Raw genomic sequence first — 15,601 nt, forward strand, 5'->3', positions numbered from 1 at the left:
TCATCGGATCCCAACAAACACACCGCAAAAATAGTTACATTGTATTGAGAATCAAAAGAGAGAGAGGAAGCCATCTAGCTACTAACTACGGACCCGTAGGTCTACAATGAACTACTCAAGCATCATCGGAGAGGAGCGAATGAGGATGGTGAACCCCTCCGTGATGGTGGCTAGATTGGATCTCGTGGTTCTGGAGCTTGCGGCGGCTGGAATTGTGTTTCGTCGACTCCCCTAGGGTTTTTTTATTTTCGGGGTATTTATAGAGCAAAGAGGCGGTGCGGGAGGCGCCGAGGTGGGCACAACCCACCAGGGTGCGCTTGGGCACCCAGGCGCGCCCAGGTGAGTTGTGCTCCCCTCAGAGCCCCCCTCTAGTACTTGTTTGGCCAGCTGTCTTCTGGTCCAGAAAAATTCTCCAAAAAGTTTCGCTGCGTTTGGAGTCCGTTTGGTATTGATTTTATGCGAAGTAAAAAACAATCAAAAAATAGCAACTGGCATTGTGCACTATGTCAATAGGTTAGTCCCAAAAAATGATATAGAGTTGCTATAAGATGATTGTAAAACATCCAAAAATGATAATATAACAGCATGGAACAATAAAAAATTATAGATACGTTGAAGACGTATCAAAGGGCCGTGGGGATGGGCGCCCATGGCCGTTGCCAAGGAATGTCGGATCTTCCCGCTGGGCCGGCGGGAGTGGGGTCAGCCGCTGGGGGGGTGCTACCGGAGGAATCCCAGATTCGCGCACGGGGATGGGTGGTGGTGGTGAAGACGAACCGGAGCCGCGCAGCGAGGGCACGTCGAAGCCCAGCCGGACCAGCGGGAGCCAGCAGCCGCGGATGGGGTGGGTCGTGGGATGCGAGGTGTGGAGGGGAGGCGTGCGAGAGGCCATGTCTGCCCTGCCGCCGCCTTCCTGGAGCCCCGCGCGGCTTCGCCTGCCGGCCCTCCGGCGGTGGCGATGCGGGGGAGGGCGGCGGAGGGAGGTGCTAGTGCTAGCGGCTGGGGTTCCCCCGTGTCGCCAGAGGAGGGCGACGCGGGGGGCGGGTGGGTCGCCTGTAGAAAGTGTTGTAGCTCGCCAATGTTCCATTCTTTGTTCCTTTATCAGTTCAGTTCAGTTTCTTTTAGATAAGTTAATTGTTCATTTTCAATTTAGTTCAGTTCAGTTCATGTTTCATTTTCATTCTTCATTATTCTTTCAGCTTACTTAGTTTTGTGTTTATCATTTTTTTCAAAGCTAAATAACCTCATACCTTTCCTCCACATATGGCATGCTGAGTATGCAAATCCTCATGGGCCAACAAGAAATGCGTCTTTTTTGGGGTAAGTCTATACCATTGTCTTTTTTCAATCTTCTTTTATTACCTTAAAAGTTTTGCATTGTCCGCTGTGTTTGATTGTAGGTTCCGGTATTTCACATCAGAAGAGCCACACGTGCACACATGCTAAAAAGAGGCAGAAAAGACGAGGCATGTTACAAACTAGATCGGGATCGCGCCAAGGCGCGAGGGTGCCGGTCCCAACATTTTGGTGAAACAAGTAGTGGTAATTTAGTAGGAATCTACGTTAAGCGTATGAATTCAAACATGATAACAAAATGAAGTGAAGAAAAAACATTTGTTTGTGACAGAAGACATAATGGAGTTCAATATCGGCATAAGACTATAAGGCAACATCGAGTTCAGCATGTTCATAAGACCACAAAAGATAACCACTCATCATTAAGTTCGATACCAAATATAGGAGCGAAAGTAATTAAAGTAGGAACATAATGCAAAGCCCATGCTTTTAGCAAAGAGAGCGTTTATCTTACATAGACCATGTACTTGTGGAGTAGTAGGTGATATGAGCATGTTGCAGGAGAGTATATTGGAATTTTATCTTCACTGTCAGTATAGTAGCTCAAAGCTTGACGCATCAAGTTTGGCAAAAAGGAATAGGTCAAAAGCTACGCAATATGATAAATCAGAATTAAAGCAAGTCATTTATATAGAAAGCAAAACACTCCATAGGTCATCCATAACAATTAGATCAAGTCATTTGTACATACAGAGACTGAAGGTTGAGTAGTGCGTTAGAGGGTAGTCATACAGTACAGAATACATATCCCATTGCTCAGGACAGAAGTGTAGAAAAGCATAATCACACTGATTATGTTCTATGAGTACATCTTTCGACGGTAAATGGCTCTACGAATTCCAAGATGATCCAACATGATATAAAGAATGATCCTGGCCGAGATTCTCACAATAGTATGGTCAACCTGAGTCGTCGGAAATGGTTAAGAGACAACATAAGTAAGTGGTTGAAATATATAAGCAATAAAAGAAAGTACATGCGGAGGACAATAGACCAATTCCAATTGGATTTCTTGCACAAACAAAGATACATGATACAAAGCCTACAAAGCAAGTTGATAACTTTCGGCAAACCTTGATAGGTGGACGGGCCCAATAAGAACTAAAAACTTTTACATCATATTCTGCTAGGTGTCTTTAATTCTTTTCAACATGAGAATGCAACAAACTCATTTCCGTGTGAAACCTCAGACGTTAATGGATACCTCATAGAGTCAATCCAGAGATATGGCATGTATCACCATCGAGCAAGCATACAGAATTCATCTATAAAATTTACTCCTATAAACTAAATCAAGCTAGCATGCACAGTTCGTATCCAAACATGATTACATCTCTTGGGGTCTGGTTACCCAAATCCAACCAGAGATTCTCACAGGAGGGGGGCGTAGAAGAGCAAAAGGAGGTTACTTGCAAGAAGAAGCCAGAGTCCAGCAAAAGGAGCTTACTTGCAAGAAGCCAGAGTCCAGGGTCGCGCAAGTGCTATACATGCCGTCACAAGCAACATTACGGCTCTTGATCCAGACCCCCTCCTTCACTGTATGATGCCACTTGAAAATAGAGCATTTTACTGGGAGGGAAAAAGCATGGCTCATTAGGCATTGTGTAGGCTCCACCCTTTACACAAAGGTGTAGAAAAAGCACACTAATTGTAAGATAACATGTCCATATATATTCAATTATCAAGGCCAAATACACTAATTGTAGAAAAGCACACTAATTGTAAGATAACATGTTCCTATGTAGTTAAACCCTAATGGACCACGATCGGCCAAACATGCCTCAATGGCAGCTCCCCCCTCATCAGCATGGTTACCAAAACACAGATGATTGTTCGCACATCTTATTTCCACTTTTCATGTGTTTCATGCCTAGTTGAAGTTCCTGGTAAATATTTTCCAAAAACCATCTTGCTATCAGAGAAAACTCCAAAGCCTGGGAAGTATAACCAGAACACAAGAACATGAATAAAGTTGAAAACTTTATATACATATATGGTGTATAATTAAGCAAAACATGATCAATAATACGAGGAGATAAAGGAAGAAAATAACAGTACAAAAGTACGTCATTATTTAAACTGATTATGTTCAAAGTCCCCATCCGATTTATACTAAGGAGTAGAATATTTGATATAGCTAATAAAGCAAACCACCATAAAGGTTTCTTCTAATTGCCAAATTTTACAGTTAGAAGAACCACACTATTAATATGTAACAGACGTGGAACAACTGAGCATGTCAACCACTATATTTACATCATCTGACGAACTGGATGTGGCACCAATTGCTTTTGTTGCATCAACAACTTTGATATTCTGTGTTAAGCGGCATATATGTATTGTAGTTAGTTGCAACCGGTCAATAATTAGCAAGTACAACCTCAAAAATTCAATGGTCAGGCAAGATTACCATTTCAAAACTATTGAGAGATTACCCAAAACCCAAAATTGTTGTTCTGCATAGAACACTAACTAGATCATGGGAATTTGGAGCAAGATCTTAACACCAATAGTAGACACGTAATTTTCAGAAGTGGTGACATTACCTTGTGAAACACTGGCACTACTCTCACTCAAACGATAGTACCATAGGGCCTTGAGCAAAAGGAAAAAGAAACACAAAGATTTAGTTAGTGGCAAGAACAAAGAAAGTAAACTTACTATATATAGCTAGGAACGACAATGTCCAAAATCAAATTAAAATCTAGCAATCAGATCTAGTTGTTCATTTTCGGCCCAATGGATTAGAGAACATATAGTACAATTCAACCCTTTGTTTTGTACGGGGGTCTAAGTAATCCATCAGCAGTGTACAATAGTTGGTACTCTCGTAAAGAAATATAAGAGCGTTTAGATCACTAAAGTAGTGATCCAAATGCTCTTATACTTCTTTACGGAGGGAGTACTCATTATCTATGCCCATAAGAACTTCCCCCACAAAAAAAGGATCTTCACACGAAGGAAGCAGCATACAAACTATATATCCTCATAAGAAGCTTCTCTTCCACTTGTAATATAATAAATAAATGGTTTGACACCGTATAAAGAGAACTTTCCTGCTACGTGAGAATTTTTTCCAAGCGAAATATCCAGACTGATACAATTTCATCACCCTTTTATGCGCCATCTATTTATTCGAGACAGGTTTTAGCATCACACGACATACCATAGCTAAGAATGGAACTAAAAAGTTGCAGTGAAATTTTGAGCACCACAAACAAAATGGTGCTCCAAATAGAAAGATTAGGGGAATTCACCAGCTCTACAAGCCTTAAGAGCACGGCATGTGCATAGATAAAAAGCCAAATCGAGATAACCAGGTCAAAATCCTAGCTTTGACTTTAAGGGTTCTGCAAATTCGGTCCAAATAGCATGAATAAGAAAATGCAGAACTGTTATTCCAAAGACCTGGAAAGAAATAACACTTCCATAAAATTGAGAAATTAAAATCATGTAATACTCCTTAACAACCGGTATATGGATTGAAATTAACCTCAAAATAATATATGCATTCAGATTTAACTACGCATGTTTTCAGTCTGAATAAATAGCCGGAAGCAACAACTGCACGAGAGAGAAAGAGCGGATCCAACTAAGGAAATGCAGTACCTATTCTATCGGAGCTAATCATGCAAAGCTAACGTAGCGCCATCCCCGTTTTCTTCTAACCAGATTGTTTAAGAGACTACTCAAAATGTTAATTAAGAAAATCTTGTGGACTATCATGAAACACACAAGACAGGGATAACCCATTTGTATCGTCTACTGTAAACTGGAATACATCTGACATCACATCTAAAGAGAATCGCTTTGGACAGATATTACGTAGCCGCTTCAACATAAAAAAATATGAAAGATAAAAGACAATTTTTATAGTTCATCCTTTTAGTTTAAAACTATGAGAAACAACACAATGGAAAAAAATGAGGCAGCATTTCAGAACTACTTTAACAAAATGGCATTCAAATCTTCCAATATATAGCTATTTCTTGTTACTTCTATTTCTTGTTGTTTGGCACATCAATTTCAGTTGTATATACCATAGGCCAATACATTTAAGAAATAAGGAGAAATGAAAGGGACGGTGAGTACTGCCGAATATGGCCAATGTCTAAAGATACTAATCACAGTCACAATTCCCTCTGGAGATTAACTGGTTATCACAAACACGTGGGGAAGAAGGTCGCAGCTCACCTACGGCATAGAGCTGGCATAAAAAGAAGTAGGAGCTCATCATTCCCCATACTTGAACATGCCGCCACCAGCCAATTAACATTCCATTACTCCAGAAAAATTGTAAAGCAAACAAATATGAATGCTTTGTGACTGACCAGCAAGAATTAGAAAACAAATTCTTATAACCGAAGGTGCTCTGAACCCAAATCTTCTCTTCAGAAACACGGAGAAACTCCCGTGAACAAAATAAGCTTGCGACATATAAAAAGGTATTATAAGAAAGAACACCAAATAGGAGCTAACAAAATTAAGTTTAGAATATATGCTAGCAAATCAATAACTGTACAAAAATATTGTAGGCCAAATCAAATTCATATAGGCCACTAACTAAACTGACAAGAACCAAAAAAAAATTGACCAATTGTTCCACATTAGTCTGAAGGTCTTGTTATTTCATTTATCCAAATTAAGACTGGCATTATTTAAACTGAATATGCTTAGAGCCTGTATCTGATTTAGCCAAAGCAGGAGAACATCTAATATAACAAGATAGCGGGGCGAGGTGTTTTTATAATCATCATAGGACTTAAAATTAGGTGGCAAAAACATGCATGGACTGAACTCTTCAGCAAAATAATATATGTCTATTCAAAGCTATATGTTTCCAGATTGTTTAGGATTATTTTAACTGCTTTGACATTTCCCCCTCCTTAATTAGAGATACAAGTCATAGGATTCAGTGTACCGAATTGATACTACATATATAGTACATCTTTGTATGTACTTTACAGAAGTACCTCATGGGCTCCTATTACCAAGACCGGTAAGGAAATTGGGCAACTATGAGATGGATATTTTTTTTAACTTACTGATGATAGGGAGGTCCATTTCAAGCTCAAGAAGCTTAAAGCCATCCATGTCTGGCATGTGCACATCACTGATAACAAGATCAAATATGTCCCTGTTTTCCCATAGCATCCTCAGTGCGATAACAACCTGATTCGTCACAACAACAGGTTACTCTTCCAAAGTGGTAACAATACAAGAAAAGGGAAATGGTCCTATGCATTTTTCATGACAAAAAACAGATGCCTCGCATCTTTTGTACTATAAAATCAGTATCATAAATTCAGGTCATGCAATCAAATGAATCTATCCATCTAGAGGTAGTCAATATTTGGCTACAGGCAGCATTTGTATATGATGCGCAGTACACCAAATCTACTTGTGAGCTGTGACAACTACCAACAACAACAAAAATTACTGGTCGTCCTAGACACTGAGGAACAGGCAAATTTTATGAAATAGAGCAACTAAAATTGACCATGCTTGACCCAATAGCCGGCTCCTAGACAAATTACAACCCTGAGCTGCAAAATAGGGCAAGGTATGACGTTCAAGGGAGAATTTAAGGATCCTTCATTAACAAACAAATGCTACTCCCTCCGTCCCGTAATATAAGAACGTTTTTGACACTACACTAGTGTAAAAAATGCTCTTATATTATGGGACGGAGGGAGTACAATTTTATCTAGTTTGATGCCGATATACTTATTTAAGCTAGTACAGTCGCGGAACTTGAAAAGGAAACGAACATAATGGCAACTTCACAAATCTGATACTGGCAGTCAAGATGAATAACATGTATTTTAAATTCAATGATACTTTATAAATGAGACAAGCTACTACTATGCATATTTATATTTTGCCTATGAGCAATGCCCTCTATTTCAAGACCATCACTCTATACTACAGAGAAAGCAGCAACATATTTTTGGGATTTATTTTGTGTTCAGACTAATTACTTCACAGTTGCCTAACATGGTTGAGAAAGCTGACAGAACAATATCAAAACAATATAAAAGTTACATCTTTTTTAAGCCGATTGTCCAAGCTTCAGAAACAAAAATCTAACAACAACCACGTTCAGTGTATAACAAGCTAACCTACAATAGCCAATAGCAGAGTCAACTTTCAGTGTATAAATTCATGACTTGGGAAAAATACCTATGCTGACAACATCCATGTCAGGGAAGTCATCCTGGCTGCAGGTAGTCCAGCACGTTTTGGACGTCCTTAGAGACCATGTTCATCCCCTCGGCATCCCCCGTGCTGCAGGTGAACCTCATGTACAAGTTTCTCCCAACCATTGCGCACTTGACTCTGCCCAGCCATCGCGCACTTAACCCCCTGCAGCCCTGCTCTGAAGGACTGAATCAAATCGTCTTGAATTCGACGAAGAACTCGTGCAATCCCGATGTACCTTAAGCGTTGCAACTCCATCCATTAAATAAAGCTCAATAGTGAAAATTGAGAGCAGAGATGTAAGCTGTGAGAACTCAGTAGCAAAAAAATAGTTTCCCATTTAAATATTTCTTGACATAACCCGAAACTGCAATCCATCCAAGAAATCGAGCGAGTGGGCTAGACCGGTAGATAACAATTCAGTTAGCTCTAGAGGCAAAAGGAATCACACGGTTCTAACCAAACCAAGCCACCACAACTACATACACCAATCATATGACCAGACTGAACTTTAAGTCTAAACACGAGACAACGACAGACCACAGGGAGTAAATTGCAGGTCGCTGCAAGTCAAACGACCTCGCTTCTCGCCCAAATCGAATAATCTAAACTGAAAATGGATTTAATACAATGGTATGGAAAAAGAATGATAGAAACAATGGACAATTGTGAAGTGTCATGCTCCTGCATATGAAATAGACACAGGATTTTTTTTATGTAACTGAGCCAAGGCAAAATCAGCTTGCAGGCTCAACACCATTTACCAGCATCGGCTAACATTAATGAATTCTCATGCATTCATATTTATAGTACAATCAGCAATCTCAACATTCAGTTATGGCACTGGTTGAACATGTACAAATACGTGTCTTTGTTAAGCTGCATCATAGGATCGAACGCACTCTAAATATGCAATTGTTGAATATAATAAGCAAGTCCCAGAAAACCATGGATGCGTGTGACACCTCACGCATACAGTGCATCCTTGGACTCCAATGCAGGGGGCACCTTCACATCCGAGTGAGCCTCGCATCTACGAGCTGCAGTTCAATTCGAAGTTCAGACGCAATGGCATACTGTTCCGATCTAGGATACGCAACTCGAATGGATACAGTGTAGCAGGGAAGCGGGAGATAGGCTTGCTCACCGTAAAGCGTCCCAGCCACCTGGAGAGGATGAGGGAGGAGGACGGGTGCCGTCGGCGGCCTGGAGGAGGAGCGACGACGTGGTAGGAAGACAGGCGCGACCACACCCGAGGAACGATGGCGGGGCGAAGCAGCCGCAGTGCGCGAGAGAGGAGGGTCGCACACCTCCTGTCGTGTGCACGCGAAGACGACGACGACGCCGGGGAAGTGAACGATGGAGATCCGACAGGCTGGGCGAAGGAGACGGCGGCGGCGTGCCGGCTGGGCGAAGGAGACGGCGGCGGCGTGCCGGCTGGACGAAGGAGACGGCGGCGGCGTCGTGGGGTTGGTCGATCCCCGAGGCATAGTGGAGCACCATGGCGACGGTCTCCTCAACGGTGTTGGATCTGGCCGTCGTCGGCGCGGACGGCGGCGGCGCCGCGGGCGTCTTGGACGAGGTCGCAGTAGAGGTAGAGCCAGGCAGCGAGGAGCCGAGGACCCGCGCGTATGGGAAGGGCTTGGCGAGGAGGTCGCGCATGCAGGAAAAGACCTTGGCCGGGCGGCGCGCGCTGACGCCGGCTGCCTCCTCCTCGTGTCCGCGCACCACGCTCCTCCTCCTCTGCCTGGCCCCGATGGGGAGGAGGAAGGATGGCGGCACAGCGCGCCTGACGACGGGGAGGAGATGCGGGAGAAGGAGAACGGGCAACGGCGGCGTAGAGGAGGAGAAAGGGGGAAGGCCACTTGAAGAATGGCGGCAGATCGAGGAAGAGGAGCGCCGGTGGTGAGAGGAGAGGAGATCGAGAGGAAAGGGGGCGAATGGGAGCACGAAGAGGCCAGCCAAGCGCCGTCCCCCACCTCATCGATGCACGGACGAACCAGCGTCAACCACGCACAGGGCCAGGACGTGAAATCCCAATATTACCCTCGGCGGGGCAGGGGAATTTCGGCGGTGGCAACGAGATTTTTACCGCTGGAGCGTGCCGACGGGCCACCTGGGACGCGCCACAGCCACAGAGAATGACATGCGGGGCCTACCAAATGGGCTGCCGCACGAGTCAGCGAGACCCAACCAGGAGCCACGGAGTGAGCAAGAGCGAGCGAAACGAGTAACTATTCATTTCTATAGTGCCCATCCCAGATCCGACGGCCCAGCTCTTCCACGCGCTCGATTGGACGGCCTAAAACTCATCAAGCAAACGTATCCAACGGCCCACGATCGCTGAGCTCTGAGGAGGCTTGTAGGAACATCCTTCTCCTATTTCTGGTTTGTATAGTGCCCATCCCAGATCCGACGGCCCAACTCTTCCACGCGCTCGATTGGACGGCCCAAAACTCATCAAGCAAACGTATCCGACGGTCCACGATCGCTGAGCTCTGAGGAGGCTTGTAGGAACATCCTTCTCTTATTTCTGGATGTAAGCAGAGAGGTCTATTAGGGTACGATGAAAATAAACTTAAAAATGATAATCAAGATCAAAATATATACTAACCACCAAGAAAATATACTGAAAAAGCTGAAAGGTTTGAAATAATGATAAAGAAAGTAACTATAACCAACTGAACAAGCATCTCAGACTGAAAAACTAAATGATACAAAACTCAAACAGGAATAATAAAATCTGATGCATAGATTAAATCAACTACAAACCTGAAAACTTAACTGGTAAAAAACTGATAATAATAATAAAATAAAACTAATACTAAAAACAGATATAATTGAAATGATAAAACGAATAAAAATGAAATGAACAAAATGAGAAACTAAGAAACAGATAAAACTAAGGAAATAAAGAAGAACTAATAAAACTACTGAATCGGAGAGCGGAAGGAGCAAAATAATAGAGTAAGAAGAAGAAAAATGAAAAAAAAATAAGAGAAACAGATTAAACCAAGGTACTGAATAAGTAATAAAATTATAAAATAAAAGGAGCTGAGGAAAAAAACAGATAAACTGAGGAATGAGTAACAAAAAAATTGAAAAAACTAAAGCTGATAGTACTGCTACGATGGTACTAGTAAAGTGTCCTGTGTGTGGTGAACCCTGCTAGCTACTGAACCTGTGTTGTCTTCATCTGCATGATGCATGGTGACTTCTCTGAGTTTGATCATCACGGTGGTGGCGTGGCACCCCGGCATGTCTGAGCGGCTGGTCGACTGGGACGAACTGATTGCCCGCTGTTTTCATCATGTTGTGTTACGAGGTGACCAGGGCAAGTGCCGGCCCCAATAGCATCAACCACTGCTGAGATAACTCCCACGCCTCGTCTCGCTCCCGCGACGCGCTCCCCGCGTGCGTGCGTCACGGGAGACCAGATCCGCCGGCGGCCCTCTAGATCTTCTCGTCCCAGCCCCCTCCTCGCTGCCGCCGGACGGCGTCCGCCGGGCGAAGCCCGTGCGCGGCGCTGGCGGCGGCGGGGCTTCTTCTCTCCTTCCCCAGCACGGGATCTCAGCAGCAGGGGGTGGCTCCTCCATGTGGGGGACGCGGGATCGGCGGGGCTCCTGGTGGCAGGCACGCGTGGATCCGGTGGCCGGGAGACGGTGGTGCGGCCCAGCGACGGTGTTGTAGCTCGGCGCGATGGCGTCGGTGCTGCAGCCGGCTTGACTTGGCCTGATCGGCGGTGGCTGGCGTGTCCCTGGTCATCGATGCGTGGCCCGGGGAACTCCGGCGGAGGTTGTGCCACCACGGCTGCGAGAGCAGCGTGGGGGCCGGCCGTGGCGGCGGGCGACGGCGGATCTTGGACCCCTGGCCCAGATCTAGTCTCCGGCAAAGAAGGCAGCGATCCGTTCACAGGAAGCTGGATGGAGTTCTTCGAACAGACTGGGTGAAAACCTGCTCTTGGCTAGATGCCAAGGCCGACAATGGTGGCGCTCTTCGGTGTCGTTCCCTTCTAGAAGGCATCATGGTGGAGAAGTTCCAGACCACTATCTACTACCTCCGGGGGAAACCCTAGATCAGTAGATCGGAAGACGACGGCGCGCTTGTGTCGTTTCCCCCTTGGGGGCGTCATTTTTGGAGGTGTACACGAGCTCGAGGGACCAGCGGACCGCATCTTTGGTGGAGCGGTGCTTCATCCTACACATTGATGGGGACGGATCTTGACGGTGTGGCGCAGTGCAGATTTGGTCTCCGATGTGTGGAGATGGACTCGCGCAGGTGGACGAAGTTGTCTGGCGTCGACGGCAGCTAGACCGGGCAAGGTAGATGCAACGGTACAACACTAAAGATGGATTGGTGGCAGGTGGCTGCGGCGGCCTCATACCCGGCAGGCGTCCTGGTTGAGGAGTGCGCCGGACTGGTGGGTGCCCCATACCCGACAGGCGTCAGATGTTAGGCTTAGCTGCGAGGTCTTTTTGGTTTTAGCCCCAGACTATCAGCATCCCTACATCAACTGTATAAGAGTAGGGACAGATGTTGCCTAGACGGTGGCTTTAGTCTTACTGTTGTATGATTTTGTAAAGTTTTATGTGAATAATTAATAAAGTAGCTGCATGCATCGTCCAGATGCAGAGGCCGGGGGTTCTCCTCCTTTTCTAAAAAAAATATGGCATAATGGCTAGGCTAGTTCTATATTTAGTACAATACATGTGCATTGATCGAGTTAGTTTCCTTTCAGGCTCTGATCCCGCCATGGCGACCATCGGACACAAGGTGCAGTCAGAGAAACTAAAACAGATATAATGGAAGTCTAAAGACTAATAGATAACTAAACTGTCAAGACTAAAGAATGGAAATGTATTGAAGAACGAATTGAAAAAAAAACTCAGCTGCTGGAAGGGCAAGCTGATGTCATACGGAGGTCGGCTAGTTTTGATTAACTCAGTATTGACTAGCATGCCAATGTTTTTACTTTCGTTCTTTGAAATTCCGAAAAGGGTCCGAAAGCGACTTGATTTTTTTAGATCTCGTTTCTTTTGGCAGTCTGATGAGGCCAAGAGGAAATACCGTCTTGCGTGATGGGATATCCTTTGTCGACCTAAAGACCAAGGGGGCCTCGGTATTGAGAACTTGGAAATTAAGAATAAATGTCTTATGAGCAAATGGTTGTACAGGTTAGAGACAGAGCCGGAGGGCATGTGGTCTCAAATCCTGCGCAATAAGTATTTGCACTCGAAAATGCTAGCCCAGGTTACCATCAGACCGACTGATTCGCCGTTCTGGAAGGGACTTATGAGAACGAAGGATATTTTCTTTCGTAGGGTCAAATTCTTGGTTGGCAACGGGATGTCAACAAGATTTTGGGAGGATACGTGGTTAGAAGAGACGCCTCTGGCCTTACAATATCCCATCCTCTACAATATTGTGCAACGTAAGGAGGATTACGTAGGTATCGTCCTTCAAACTATTCCCTTGAACATCCAGTTCAGACGTACGTTAGTGGGCGAGAGATGGACAGCCTGGATGCACTTGGTTCGGGGATTAATTGAAGTTCGACTCTCCGACATGCCGGACTCAACACAATGGAAGTTAACTAAAAATGGGATATTTACGGTGAAATCTTTTTATACGGATCTGATTAATTCTGGCTCCGTGTCAAGGTCACTACATACATGGAAGGTTAAGGTTCCTTTGCGGATTAAAATTTTTATGCGGTTTGTCCACAAGCAAGTAATACTCACAAAGGACAACTTACTTAAGAGGCGATGGGTCGGCAATTCGCGGTGTTGTTTTTGTGCTCAGGAGGAGACAATACAACATTTATTCCTTGAATGCCCACTTGCCAAGTTACTTTGGATAATGATTCATATAGCCTTTAATATCAATCCTCTAGTAGATATTGCGTCTTTGTTTGGGATGTGGTTAGCTGGGGTTGAACAGATCACGGCAGCTCGTATTCGGATTGGAATATGTGCGTTATTATGGGCTATATGGAACCGCAGAAATGATATGATTTTTAACAGACAACACAACTTAACTTTTTTGCAGGTTATCTTCAGAGCTATAGCTTGGATCCGTACGTGGTCCTTACTCACTCCTATGGACTCCAGGGAGGCTTTGGTTACTGGGTGCAACCAATGGGAGATGGTGGCTCGAGTTATATTCAACCGGTTCGGATGGCGTTCGCATAAGAGGATAGGAGTCTAGAGAGCTTATCCTTACTATTACCGTATCGGTTGTCTTTGTCCGCTTGTAATTTTCCGGTTTATGTACTTTGTTTTGCTCCATTTGTGAGCTGTAAGACCTTTACGTTGATACTTTCTGGATTTTTAATAAGAGAGCCGCATGCATCATCATGATGCAGAGGCCAGGGGTATACCTCCATTTCCAAAAAAAACTGGAGACTGAAGAATGGTGCAAACTGAAGAGAATTAATTGATGGACTGAAAAGCCTCGGACAATAAGCTTAGTTAGTGAATAGAGAACTCTTATCTTAGACTAAGGAACTCAAATACAAAATAATAGATAAAGGTAATGTGATTGAATCTAATTGTTGTGTCACAAAGTTGCGATTGCATTTCGTAACCGTTTCCAGGAACATATCACACGCCATATCCTACAACAAGCAGTGTGTTGCATACAATAAGCTTGTAATTGTATTTTTTTCCTTTTTCCTCAGGTCTTATGTTTTCTAAGTTTCTTATTGTCCATATCAGTGTTCAGATTAGTTAGTACATATCAGTGCACATGAAACTACCATAATTTTGTTCATTGTCGTTTAAGTTATGTTCAGTGGTATTTGCAAAAAAAAAGTTATGTTCAGTGGGGAGAGATGCTATGATATTTCCTCATTTTATAGTTTTGCAGGTAGTGGGGAGGATGAACATGAGCACAGTGACACCTCCATCTTCACTACACTAAAGTGAGAGGAAGCTTGTTTTCTATACATTCCAAGGTAAGTTGGCATGCTCACTGCTTTTTGGGCATTTTTTACTTGATGGACTGTTCCGATTTGTCATATAAAACTCTTCACATTTTGTCATAATATTTTCTTGCATCTTTTGTTCATATAGCTTGGCTTGTCCCTCAGTCTTTTATATTTTCTTGTGGCGCTCCCAAAAGCTTGCTTTTGCTTAGATTTTCAGTTTAATCTTTAATTCATTGTACAGTTTGGTAATGGACAGACGACCATCTAGCATGCACAGGTGCTGGGGGTAGTTTGCACTAGGTTGTCAGACAAACATGAAGTAGCCAAGTTTCTCTTAGATTTACCAAAACATTCAGCAAATTTTTCTTCAGGCACCCAGGTTGGTGCTCAGGCTCGTAAGCATCAATCACCCCAAGCTGCTTGATCTGGATTTCACAATCCATCTTTCATCTTTACTCTCTTATTTGATTTTATTTTTTATATCTCTGTTCCCCCTAGGCGATCTGGTTCTTTTCTGTCCAGCGCTGTGCCTCCGCGGGGGCGTGTGGTGCCTGCCCACCACCGTGCTTCCTTTGAGAAGAAGATCAGCCTTCGTAGACTTCATTTTTTTTTCACTTCTCTTACTGGTACGGGTAGCCCAGCCCAAAAGAAAAATGAAGTAAGCAGCGGGTTGGGTGAAGTGTGCCTCCAAATAGGGCGCCCGACCTGTTAGCAAACTAGATGAATACCCCGCGCGTTGCTGCGGGACATCTAGTAGGCTTCAAATATGCTTAATGGTTTTGTCTCAACAACCATTAAATGGTTGTTTTATTTTTTACTAATGGGCCACTGATCTCTTTTTGGTTGTTAAGTATTTTGAGAAGATTAGTCATACTTCCATATAGCATTTAACACTGGTTCTGGTATATACACGAATATTTAAGATGATTTGATAAAGATGAGTGTTTTTCAAAGGGAGATGTTGGTTAGGTGATTTCGTTTTGCAAGTTAAAGACTGATGTAACACAGAGGTGGAGTTTTCATTCAACAAATAGTGTAGAAGTGCAGATACAGCAAGCAAATGAAGTTAATTTTCAGCAACATGTCAACTCCTTAACATTGCTTCAGAAAGTGTTA

The 15,601-nt window shown here is 43.8% G+C and overlaps 1 protein-coding gene across 5 annotated transcripts; it reads right to left on the reverse strand.

Annotated features, from left to right (window-relative positions):
• Positions 1–1,072: 1,072 nt before the first annotated feature.
• LOC141021161 (uncharacterized) lies at positions 1,073–9,542 on the reverse strand. Of its 5 annotated transcripts, none has more exons than XR_012181195.1 (6): positions 8,705–9,542; positions 8,523–8,597; positions 7,540–7,795; positions 3,903–6,528; positions 2,804–2,925; positions 1,073–2,260 (listed from the first exon to the last, which is right to left on the reverse strand). XR_012181195.1 is itself a non-coding variant. In XM_073496090.1 (2 exons), exons 1-2 carry the CDS (start codon positions 9,217–9,219, stop codon positions 8,591–8,593), a joined length of 522 nt encoding a protein of 173 aa, XP_073352191.1. In that variant the 5' UTR covers positions 9,220–9,542; the 3' UTR covers positions 8,332–8,590. The 5 variants fall into 5 exon arrangements, 1 of the variants encoding a protein (XP_073352191.1); XR_012181193.1 differs by having other exon boundaries at positions 2,766–2,925; XR_012181194.1 differs by having other exon boundaries at positions 2,804–6,528.
• Positions 9,543–15,601: the final 6,059 nt, after the last annotated feature.

The sequence above is a fragment of the Aegilops tauschii genome, chromosome 4 (genome assembly GCF_002575655.3).
Source record: "Aegilops tauschii subsp. strangulata cultivar AL8/78 chromosome 4, Aet v6.0, whole genome shotgun sequence".
NCBI lineage: Eukaryota > Viridiplantae > Streptophyta > Magnoliopsida > Poales > Poaceae > Aegilops > Aegilops tauschii.

What these genes read in the sequence shown, in the direction of transcription:
- LOC141021161 (XM_073496090.1), bottom strand. Translation starts at nt 9,219, where the DNA reads ATGCGCGACCTCCTCGCCAAGCCCTTCCCATACGCGCGGGTCCTCGGC.